Source organism: Quercus lobata, chromosome 8 (assembly GCF_001633185.2).
Source record: "Quercus lobata isolate SW786 chromosome 8, ValleyOak3.0 Primary Assembly, whole genome shotgun sequence".
NCBI lineage: Eukaryota > Viridiplantae > Streptophyta > Magnoliopsida > Fagales > Fagaceae > Quercus > Quercus lobata.
The window spans coordinates 44,224,427-44,236,546 of record NC_044911.1 but is presented as its reverse complement, the minus strand read 5'-3'; the positions used below and the strand labels follow the sequence as shown (position 1 = coordinate 44,236,546).

The following is a 12,120-nucleotide window of genomic DNA, read 5'->3' as shown; positions in this document are numbered from 1 at the left end:
AATTTCAGTGAGGTTCGACCAATCGAAATTAAGCCTCGACTGATTGAAAATCGTAGACATGATTTTCCTACAGAATTCTATTTCAGTCCAAACACTACAAAAAAAAAACGTTTGGGGTTTCAAGTGAAACACTTCTAGATATAAAAGGAAAACCCAAACTATGTTTTATTGATTCTAAAAAGTCTTGTGAGTTAATCATGTGAGATCTAAGAGATTCTATGTCTTCTAACTCAGCAAGTATCTGCCAGATCAAGAGATCTACAATCAAGAACTAGTGGAACCAAGTTGCTATAAAAGATCGACTACTGACGGTGATCTGAAATTTTTGAGTGGGATCTCAAAGTCACAAACGAGGGAGTTTGTATTCAGCAAATTCAAGATAGAAGAGTCTATAGAGTCAAAACTGCACGTGGTCATGTTAGTAAGTTCTACAAGAGGTAGCTTTAGATTTAGGGTTTAAATCTATTGTAATCTTCTATTCTATCTTAGTAGATTTGTTTATCTTGAGAATAGTTAGGTTAAATCATCCCCATGTTTTTACCTTAAAATGGTTTGTTTTATTAGTTTTCTTAGATTATCATATTATTGTCTTCTTTAATTTTTCGCACTAGTTAATATGATTGCATGAGTTTAACCTAGATCTGAATAATTAACCTAAGTAACTACTTGACTAATTCATTAGGTTAAACTAATCTGATTTTCAAGGGGTCTAAACTAATAAACAATTTAATTACATGAAACTGTAGCAATTTTTTTAGAAGAAACTTTAGCAATTGAGTTAAGGATGCATTTGTATAAGCTATTGCAAAACTGTGTTTTTAGTTTAAAATGAGCGTTTATAAAAAATAAATAAATAAAACTATAAGGAGTTTCTATTGCGAAACAAGGTTTTAGATTTTAAAAATGCTCATTTAAGCTCCCAAAATACCTAACCAAACACTCAATTTATGGCATCTACTCCATAATAATTACTCTTTGTCATTTGTGTAAGATACCAATTGATTTTAAATTTTGGTATAGGTGGAATTCGAACCTAAATTTCTTATTCGATAACAAAAAACTTTACCACTCAAACTAACATATTAGAACAAGTATCAACCTGTCAACTATGTTTTGTTGTGAAAATATTGTAGATATAACATTACACTATATATTCCTACAAAGTATAGAGAGATGCATATTAGTGATAGATTTTGCCCCCGAAATCAAATCTTGACTTTGCTTCAAATATATATAATGAGATCACAGTTGTAAGTTAGGGTAGTTGTAATTATTTTTCTCAATATTTATTTACATTTGACTTTATTTTTAATTACAAGATCAAGAATAAAAATTACATTATAATATATATATACACACACAAAGAGAATATTATTTGCACTGGATCAGTTAATATACAACCAGATGACTAAATTTAAGGGAGGAACCTAGCTAATGTATATAGCACCAGCTGAAAAACTCTACCCAAGTATTATCTTATATAGTTTCTCAAAAAATAAATAAGGTCTTATCTTATATATATTTTCTTGGAAAGTGATTGGAAAACTAACATCTTATTAAACAATTTTGATGCATTTATTTTTTGGACATGCTGACATTATTTTTTATTTTTTTTTTTCAGATTGTATAAAGCTGTAATAAAAAATTTATGAAATATTAAATATTTTGAAAACCTAATTTATTAAAACGAAATGTGACTCAAATATATATATATATATATATATATTAATATACTTACACTTTATTATCATATAATCTAATTTTTAGATCCTTAATGATTTCAATATCATAAATATTTTGAATATAATATAACTCTTTTTTAGTAGGAGAACGTCAAATTTTTTAACTAAACACAAAATTTTAAAAAAGAAAAAATTGAGAAGAAAATTTAACAAGTTAAATTAGTCAAAGTTGCAAACATGGTTTTTTTTTTTTCATTCTAGTTTATCCAAGGTCCTACTCTTTTTTTTTTTTTAGATGAGACAATTTTTTTTTGTTACTTTCTTAATTAACATGTCATGTTTTTACTACTTCTCTACTAATATTATGTTTGTCTTTTTTTACCTTTTTTTTTCATTCTTTTAACTTAAATCAACATATGGGTTCTACAGTTCTAGTTAACTCAATTGGTAAAATATATTATTCTTGAATAAAAGATTTGAGATTCAAATCTCGCCTACACTGAAAAATCAATTGTTATCTTGAATTAATGGAGTGATAATAAAGAGAAAAATTATTATAAAGGGAATATTATAAAATTAAATTCTATCTATAAAAGAAATAATTAATTAATCAAAACAACCCACCATATCTCTGCCACAATATTTATATAAATGATCAAAAAAATTGGATGCCGTGAAAGCTCCATAGCTAGTTCCGTCCATGTATGGTTTATGTCTAATGACATTTGTGAAACACAACTATAGGTCCTAAAAAGGTCATTATAAGCTCATTAGGACTATAGCGGTGTTTGATATAGTCGCATTTATAAAACGCAACTATAGGACAATTTTTTTTTTCCTTTAATTTTATAGCAGCGTTTTTATAAATGCCACTATAGACCAATTTTTATTTTTAAAAGGCTATAGTAACGTTTCAAAACGCCACTATATATCCATACCCTAAAATGCCATTTTAAAAAGTTTCTATAGATCCTTTTTTTTAATGGCTATAGCAGCATTGCAAAACGCCATTATATCCAAAAATCCAACAAATTTTTTTTTTTTAAATTAAGAAATTCGAAAGAGTTATTCAAAAAAAAAAAAAAATCAAAAGACAAAACAAAAATAAACAAAAGCAAAATACAAACACAAGCCCAACAATTTACAAAAATCCAACACATAAACACCGACCTACAAAAACCCAAACACCAACTCACAGCCACCTAAACACCAGTTGACTATATTTAAGTCGGTAAACATTGTCATTTATTTCTCTCTCATTTATTGCATGTCCAGAAGCCTTGACACCTTTCATCAAAAAGGAAAAACAGAAGCCTTGACACCACCGAATGATTTGACACTGAACTCTCTAATGTTGTGTGGAAGGAAAATGATGGTCCATGAATTATGTTTTAAGTTTTAACCTATGTTATAATTGCATGGACACTTATTACAAAACCTCTATGTATAAATTTCTCCAAACTTTTTAAATGAGCTGTGGACCAGCAACCTCGATAGGAAAGCAGCTAAGCTTGCTCAGCCACATGGCGTATTTAACATGGGAACAAGCTATAATAGATGGCATTTTATGGAAATTGATAGGATTATGTTCTTATTTGTAATGTCTTTAAAAAAAAATATATATATATATATATATATACTTGGTAAGGTTTTTTATCGTTAAATAAGAAGTCTAGGGATCGAAAAATCCTGCTTACACTAAAAATCAATTGGTGTCTTCACTTGATTATAAAGAGCAGTATTATGGAGTGAATATCATATATTGAAATTCTATCATTACTATAAATAAATAAAAATTAATATATATAAAGTATGAATGTAACAAGGGAAAACTCTATTTTTTCACCATAAAATATCACCTTGATTACATTTAACTACCTAAACTATCAAAAAACACAATTGACCCCCCATTTCCAAAGTTGTAACTTTGTTTCAATGTCTCCTATATCATTTGTTTTGGTGTTAAATTTGACAAAATTTAACATTAGAAGACCAATTTAACCATCTGTACAAAACAGACAATTAAATAGTAAATTGGTCTTTCAATCCCAAATTATGTTTAAGTTAACTACAAAATAGAAGGTAAAAAGTTAAGTGTAACATATGTTTAAAATTAGGAGGTCAATCATGCATTTCAATAGTTCATGGGTAAAATGTAATTGAGACAATAGTTTAAAGCGGAAAAGTATAATTTTTCCATGTAATATTTTATAACTCTCGTTTAAATTAGTGAAAGAAAGTTATTTATATCTTTAGTTATATTTGTGGGGGCCAGTTAACCAGGAAGTATTGTTAAAAGCAGTATTAACTGGGCCTATGGCCCTATCCGAGGACGTTAAACCATCCGAGGAGGCCCAAATAAGGTTATGAGGAGAGTAAAGTTAAGAGAGAAGTAGAGACAATGTGAGATGGTTCCAATAAGCGTCCGAGGACAAAAGTCTTCTCGGCAACGTGTGTCCAAGGTAAATCTAAGTGTCATACCATCACAGACTTACTTCAGAGTTACACCACAACTAAGGATGGGACATTGGACTAGGGATAAGAAAAGAAAGGTAAACAAATATCTTCAAAAATTGCTACCTCCGCATTAAATACCTCTCAACCAACTCTCTGGCCGCATTAATGTAGAAATGATGCCTGAACAGTGATCAAGCAGCCTTACAGCTACTAGTTGATGGTTCTAGGAGATGCTGGATGGGACAGGAAGGAGTCCCTCAAATCTAACCTACACGTGTGTGGTAAGGAAGACACCAAGACTGCAATATATAACCCGGAAGAATGCACTGAGGAAGGGGATTGGAACTCTTATACAATTTTTGTCTTAAAGAAAACCATATGAAACAAATAACTTAGTTTGTTCCGAGGATAAATTTGATAATCTTATTTGTGTCAAACCATCTTAAATCGTTAAGTCTAATCGTTTTTCTTCTGGGATAAATCTAGTTCTTCTATCCACGCTCTACAAATTTATTGTTTGGGCCATTAGCGTTTGAGCCCCCAATCCGGTCTTGGGATCAATACAATTTCAGTCCTTACAATATTTATATCACAAATATTATATATTATGATTCAAAATTTTATAATTTATAATGTTTTTAATAACTTTTGATGAATTTATAATTTTTACTTAGTTGTGTATTATATAAAAGATGCTTAATCATTTGAATTGTCTAAATGATAATAAAAATGTACTATTATACATTTAAAAAAGTATATAGGTAACCACATCAACTTCAAGGAGGAAATTCTTTAACGAATGCATTAACGACATTGATTTAGAAAATATTTTAAAAAAACATTTTATGGGAAAAGATAAAAAATGAATTAATTTTTTTGACATCTTTTTATATTTTCAATGAAAGTGGTGTCAATGAAAATGATTCTTTATTAACCAATTGCACTAAAGGCATCCGTTAACATAATCCTTAATAATATAGTTCCTTCCTTCCCTTCTATTTTATTTTATGCTTAATTAGTTCTTTCATTCTAATATAAAAGTGCTCTCTACTCGATCATGAAGATTTGAATTAAAAATTGGATAAAATTTAGTTATAAACTTGGTTGTAACTAATGACTACAACTCCACTTAATATGTTTTTATTAAATATGAATTTTGATACAATTCTTATATTCTCCATGTTTGCAAAATTTTCAGAAGATCAAAAATCAATAACTATGTCATCAATCAAATGTTTAAATTTCAAGTTTTTATACTTTAAAATTATGCATATAAAATAAGTTTATGGATCGAATAGTAAATAATATCCGATTTGTGCAAAATTTGACTTGCATACTAAGAACATAAAGAGCATTCAAACCGACAATTAAATTTTCAAAATATATAGTAATTGTTCTACTTTTGTAATGGGAGTTGTTTGGCTTTAAAAATTTAAGCTCTTTCTCAAAAATAAAATTTGGTCAAATATGGGATCAACTGCATTGTACCCAAATGACTATAATCATATACAAACTACTCTGGCCAAATGTCCGTACAATGTTTATGAAAGAGATAAAGCATCTCAATTATTATGTGGTCATTTTTAAAAGTAGTTTACATTTTTCACGCCTGCATTAATTTTTGGTAGCGCGGTGCGAACATTCAAAGTAGTGTTGTAGTAAGTCATCGTAATTAATTTTTGGGGTATCAGCCATTTAAGTCACCCACCCACCAAAAATTGAAACCGATAGGTTTCTACGGTTGTAATTATAAAAATAAAAAATAAGAGAGAAAGATAGGTTTGTACGGGTGTATCACGCATGCTCATCGGAACACGCCAATATATATAGATGAAACAAAGTCAAGACACTATAATAAATAATCCTGCAACAATATTTATGATACATATAACTCACCCACATATGAGATATATATAACAAAAGTTAATGACCATATAGTTAACAAAAAGAAATATATCTGGTTCCCTAGCCAAAAATTTCACATGAAAAAAAAAAAAAGAAACTATATGGATAATACCCACACAAAAAAAAATAAAGGAAATTAATAAATATTCTTTCTATTGTTTTCAATTACAATCCCTTCATTCCCTGCTAGCATCATGTACTTGTCCCTTCTTGTGAGAGTGGTGCACTCAAATCCTAAAGCATCAGCCAGTGTTCTTTGAATATAATTTGCCACTTCAAAGCTTGATTTCCCACCAGCACATGTGAGCTCTCTTGGAAGCTTTGGAAGAATTTCAAGATTATAGCTAGGTCTTGGATTCATCAAAAAGAAAATTGGGTCCAAGCACTTGAGTCCACTAGCTGTAGTCCCATAAAACATGCTCACTTGTGCGTTTATGGCCACAGGGACAATGTCTTCAGCTAATTCAGCAAACAAAGAGCTAAACCTTAACAGGTATGGCTCTCTACAAGTTGTTCCTTCAGGGCACACCACCAAATCACCTTCACTTAGCAATCTTTGCATGGTACCTCCATCTTGTTTTCTGTCTCTTGTCAATCTTACTGTTTTCAAAGGGGCTATGAATTCTGACATTTTGCTAAGGCTATATGTCACTGCAGTCAATGGCTTGCCTAAAGATGTGCTTAGGAAAACTGGGTCCAAGAGAGTTCTATGTGTGCAAACATATAGAACTCCTTTTTTGTGATTTGATCTTGAAGGATTGCATCCTTTGAACTGAACATTTACACCACTCCAACTGCCTAATAAGAGAGCCAACTTGTATGGAAGGTAGATACCAATCAAGACTCTAAAGATGGCTATTATAATTCCAAATGGAAGCCACATGAACATTGTGAGAGTTGCTAAGGGGGTAGGCAAGAAAGCTAGCCTACCATCATGAAATATCAGAGGCTTTGGATACTTTTCCCTTGGCATCACTGAGCTTGTACTGCTCTTGCTTTCTTCCTTGTTTATCACATAAGCTTCCTGTTACAGTACAAGCAGTGATGGAGCTAGAAATTAGTCATTGGGGATGAATAAAAAAGTTGATGATTTAAGTATATTTTTTTCTTATAGTATATTATAGTCATAATATGTATAGTAGTATAAATTAGTATTACTATAAACACAACTAAAGAGATAAATTAAGTATTTTATAATCTAATGTGTACTACATAAAATATACCTATTAAACTTTCACAAACTTGAGTTAAGACATGACAAAAGGATTCACTTACCTTTAATCAACTATCCTTTTTATGAAGAGGAAGCAAATAATAAAAAATGATTTTTATGTTTAATTTTTAAGATAATTGTTAGAATAATTATGTATTCATTATAATTTATAATTGATTTAAATAACGGGTATATACGACTCATCACTGATAGAATTGTGACTCTATTCAAATGAATCTAAAAATTCTTCAACTTTCTTATAAACATAATATAATTTTAAAAAATAAGTTTACATATTGATAAAATTATAATTACAATTGGCATTTAGAGGCTATAAGAATATATATTTAATTATTTTTTAATTAAAAAAATTGGATTACTCATATATAATCAATATCTATTTAGATTTTTTTTTCTTTTTTTTTTCAAAAAAACAAATTGGGACACCGTGGCCACCTGGCCTTAAAGTGGAGTGGCTCTGTCATTGAGTACAAGAGCCCGGCTGCCCAAACATACGTCAATGGCCGAATATATACAGTATATACTATAGATTTTTTATTAAAAAAAAATTGAGAAATTATAGTATAGTACAATCTAATATGATTCTCACCCAAAAAAAAAAGTATAATCTAGTATACAACAATAGATTTGCTATTCTAACAAGAATAGTGAATCTTATGCAAAAATTCTATATATATATATATATATATATCAAGAATGGAAAAAAGGTCCATATTATTCCTATTTTATTTATTTCTTATTTTTAAAACGTAACCATTTTTATTATAAATCTGTATACTTACACAATAACCAAAAGAAACAATATAAAATTCATAGAATAAAAAATAAACATGATAAAATGATAGAAACAAGTTCTTCCAAACTACTAAAATTGTCTTAAGATGCAATAATATTAAAAAAATATCTTCAGAGGTTAATTTCAATACCAAAGAATATGAAATGCTAGCATGTAATACTCAAGTAGTAACTGAAAAAGAAATTAAAATGCATTTGACCAAGACATATAAGGTACACACTTCAATATTCTCTACATCTTTATTCTTCTTTTTTGTCTTCTTTGGCACTAATAATTTAAGGAATTTAAGATATAATAGGTTTAGAATACCTTGCAAAGGGAGATGAAGAGATGGTCATGGAGGCTTAAACTACCAAGACCAACATCAGGCTTTGTGTCTCCAAAAAACTCTTTAAGGGCTCTGTGCTTTACAACCAAACCAGACTCAGAAAGCAAGCCTGTGTAGTAGTGCCCGTAAGTGTGTAACTCAGACCCTATAACATTAGCAACACCCAAATATTCTTTAAGAAATCCTTCAACCATCACTCTAGGAACACTTGTGAAGACAGCCTTTGTTCCTGTTGAAGCCAAAACCTCATAAGCCTGAAGGTTGAGGTTCTCAAGATAAAACTTAGGCAAAACAGCCCTTGAAACATTTTCCATATCCTTCAACCTAAGCCCACAAAAGGATATCAATATCATGACCCTTAATTTGAGCTCATAGTCCAAAACCCACAAGATTGGGCATGACAAAAGCAACAGAAATGCCCTCACAATACTACCACCTTCAAAAGCAACCAACATGAAATAAGGGAAGAAGGATTGAGACCTTAGGAGTGTTCCTTGAATATCACACACCAAAGTGTCAGAACCCCTACCCTCTAAACAGCATTTGCTCACACTAGGAAACAAAGAAGGTTGTTGTGATGATTTAAGAGATGGGTTATTGTTGTTGCTTAAAAGGATACCACAGTTTCTCACTTTCCTTGCAGCTCTATAACATGATTTAGCTAAAACCTGGTACAAAACCCAGTCAGCAAGTTTGTGTAACACCACTGGAAACACCATGATTTTCTCTTTTCTTTTCTTTTTCTTCTCTCTGACAATAATGTTTATAGGAAGGACTAAAAAGAGCTAAAAGGGGAAAGAGATAGAAAGAGAGAGTAAATTAAAGAAGGGCCTGGAGAATTGGAAGAGATGTAGAGAGGTTATTTATAGGAGCCATTAATGGATGTGAGAGAAGTTGACCAGAGCATTCGGTTAACCACACCGCATGCATTAATTGCATCCCTTACATGTGTATACTATTTTCCTCTACATAAAGTCATAAACAGTATCTTTGTGCAAAAAATGCCATGCCACCATTAGATAGATATTTTTTTTCTTCCTTGTTTACTGACAAATAGTAAGAGTAGGTTGAATTGTTGGTGACCGCCTTACGTTCTATGGTTTATATTTGAAAATTGGTGACCGCCTTATGTTACAACTTTATATTAATTCCTAAGTAAGTTCAAAAAAGAAAAAAAAGTTGCTCTCTCTCTCTCTCTGCACTAATTATTATCCTATTGGAATGTGTGTGCATGTTTACCCTTTGAAATTTTCTCAATAGCGTAAGATTAATAAAAACAAAAACTAGGGGAACCATACATTTCTCAACCTATTTTAGTGAAAAGGACCAATCCTGAGTTAGATCACCCATACCATCTGATTAATTGACTTTTTTTTTATAATCTATTTCAGATATTGCCACTGTATATGTCAAACTCTGTCAGTAAATCACTAAATTGCAACTACTTTTGGCCATTGACCTTAGTTTTTATTTTTTTTTAATACTAAAATTAATTTTGACTTTGCCCCTTGTGTCTTCCCAAGACTGATGATTATAAATTTATAATTGTTCAATTTCATCATTAATTCATTACAATCTCTAGTATGAAACGATCACAGCTATTGATCTTGATTGATCAGAATTAAAAAAATAAGCAATAAAATCACATTATTCAAATTTAGGTATACATATCATGGTGTCATCCCCAGAGAAATATACTTTTTCATGCATATTATGCCTGGAAGGTTGTTGAGTTTTCAACAGTTTTCACCAAAAAATTTAAAGACTTCCTTGCCATTTTCCTAGATGTTGCTCAGGCTAACTAGGGTTAACATGGCAGCCAGATAGGTAAACCGAAAGTGAAACAAATAGTTTGTTTCTTTTTTATTTTATTTTAAAAAAAATTGATACCATAAAAAGCCAGATTTGAATATGCATGATTTTGTCAAAAATCTATGAAAGTTGAATGCAATTCATTCAAATTTTGTGGGTAGGGAAATTGAGATCATGCAATTCTCCTTATTGTTCTGTTAAATCATAATCATTTAATTTGGATGTTTGATTATCATGCATATTGTTTGCATGGAACATGAGAAAGATTCATGAATCCAAACGAACCCAGATTTCGTTTTTCACTTATTTTTTCTTCTTTCATTTTTTTTTCCCCAAGTCAAGGCAATTAGAAAAGAAATGACAACTGGTGTGAAAAGGCATTGATTTAAATCGCACATCACCTTTCAATGGAACATGTGTTTCTGCAGTAACAAGTTGCAAAGTAGACCACGTAATTCAGGCCCACAGCAAAGAAATTAAAAAGTAAACCATGCAACATAGAGAAATTGTGTAGGTGAGTCACGTACAAAACAAGTTGACAGCATAATTGGAGAAACGAAAAAATTCGCAATACATATAACTCTGTTAAAAAAAATTAAAATTATTAATTTTAGTAAGTTTTAGTTAGTTTAATTAATAAAATCTCTAATGATTAAATAAAAAATTTAGAAGAACACTATAGGTTGAAACTATATATATATATATATATATAAATCAATAATTTTAGAAGTACATTAAATTTATAATTGGCGTGAGCCTAGAAAGAAATTTTTTTTCAAAATGACTTAAATGGCTTAATAAATAGAACCCTCTTCATTACTCTATGTCATAGAGTTTTTATTATATTTTCCCACCTTCTTTTGGCCAAACAATGGAAGAACACCAAAGCACATGAACTTTTATCTAATAGTCCATGACGTTGGGTTGAACACCAAATTTCATTTTATATAAGATTAAAGAGAAAAATGTAACCTGAATAGATCTAGCCCTAAAAAGCTGATATAAGCTATCAAATACTTTTCCTAAACTCTAACAAGTGGCCAATGCTGGCAGGCAGATCACAGATGTTGCCAAGTCAATATTGCATTGGTGGTGGGTCTTTTCACAACCAATTATATAACGACTGATCAATACAGCAAATTTTGATGCGTCTCAAATCTGCATAATTGCACGTTTCATTAAACTAATAGATGGTGATGTATGATTTTGCACAACCTTGGACCCCGAACACTAAATGCAAATAAAATAAGAAAATCGAAGATACCTTAAACCCAGTAGGAAGTCTCTGATGCTTAATTAGGTTAGCAAAGAATTGAACTTATTATTTTTCAATCATAGAGAGATTTTTTTTTTTTTTTTTTTTGTGTACTTTCCGTGTGATGTAAGAGAAATTATTAGGTCTACCAAAGGACTAGTAAAGTAATCCTCCTAACCAATAAAATATTATTATTTATACATATATGATACAATCTAGTAATTTTTTATTTATATTTCTGATTAGGAAGCTAACTTACACATTTGCATAAGTGACATTGTTTCATTATTTGGGAGGACCACTTCAACAGTCCTCCCAGTAGACCTAATAATTTCTCATGATATAAAGCCCCATTTTTTTAGCTTGGAATGAATGAGACCTCTCACTAAATTCTACCCTTTATTGGGTAGAATTTAAATTTTGGCAAGATCCTATTAAATCTATTACTTCCCTATAAATTTAAGCTAATTAATTATATCCATATCAATAAATCTTCCTAGTGCTCTTGTTGCTTTAGTGGAAAATATTTTCCTATAGAAAAGAATTTATTTTCTTGTGTTTGGTTACTATCAAAATAATCTTGTCTGGTTTATCCAATTAATGATTGATGTTTCATGTAGGCATGTTGGAGGTCGGGTTGTTGCCAATGTT

The 12,120-nt window shown here is 30.3% G+C and overlaps 1 protein-coding gene across 1 annotated transcript; it reads right to left on the bottom strand.

Annotated features, from left to right (window-relative positions):
- Window positions 1–6,081: 6,081 nt before the first annotated feature.
- LOC115957346 (glycerol-3-phosphate acyltransferase 1) lies at window positions 6,082–9,321 on the bottom strand. Its single transcript, XM_031075566.1, has 2 exons — window positions 8,384–9,321; window positions 6,082–7,068 (listed from the first exon to the last, which is right to left on the bottom strand). The coding sequence occupies exons 1-2, from the start codon at window positions 9,119–9,121 to the stop codon at window positions 6,181–6,183; spliced, it is 1,626 nt and encodes a 541-aa protein (XP_030931426.1). The 5' UTR covers window positions 9,122–9,321; the 3' UTR covers window positions 6,082–6,180.
- Between the last annotated feature and the right edge of the window lie 2,799 nt (window positions 9,322–12,120).

Excerpts from the sequence above, each read along its gene's own strand:
- LOC115957346 (XM_031075566.1), bottom strand. The coding sequence starts at position 9,121 with ATGGTGTTTCCAGTGGTGTTACACAAACTTGCTGACTGGGTTTTGTAC. Across the intron at positions 7,069-8,383 it reads TCTTCATCTCCCTTTGCAAG|GAAGCTTATGTGATAAACAA; the intron begins GTATTCTAAACC and ends GTACTGTAACAG.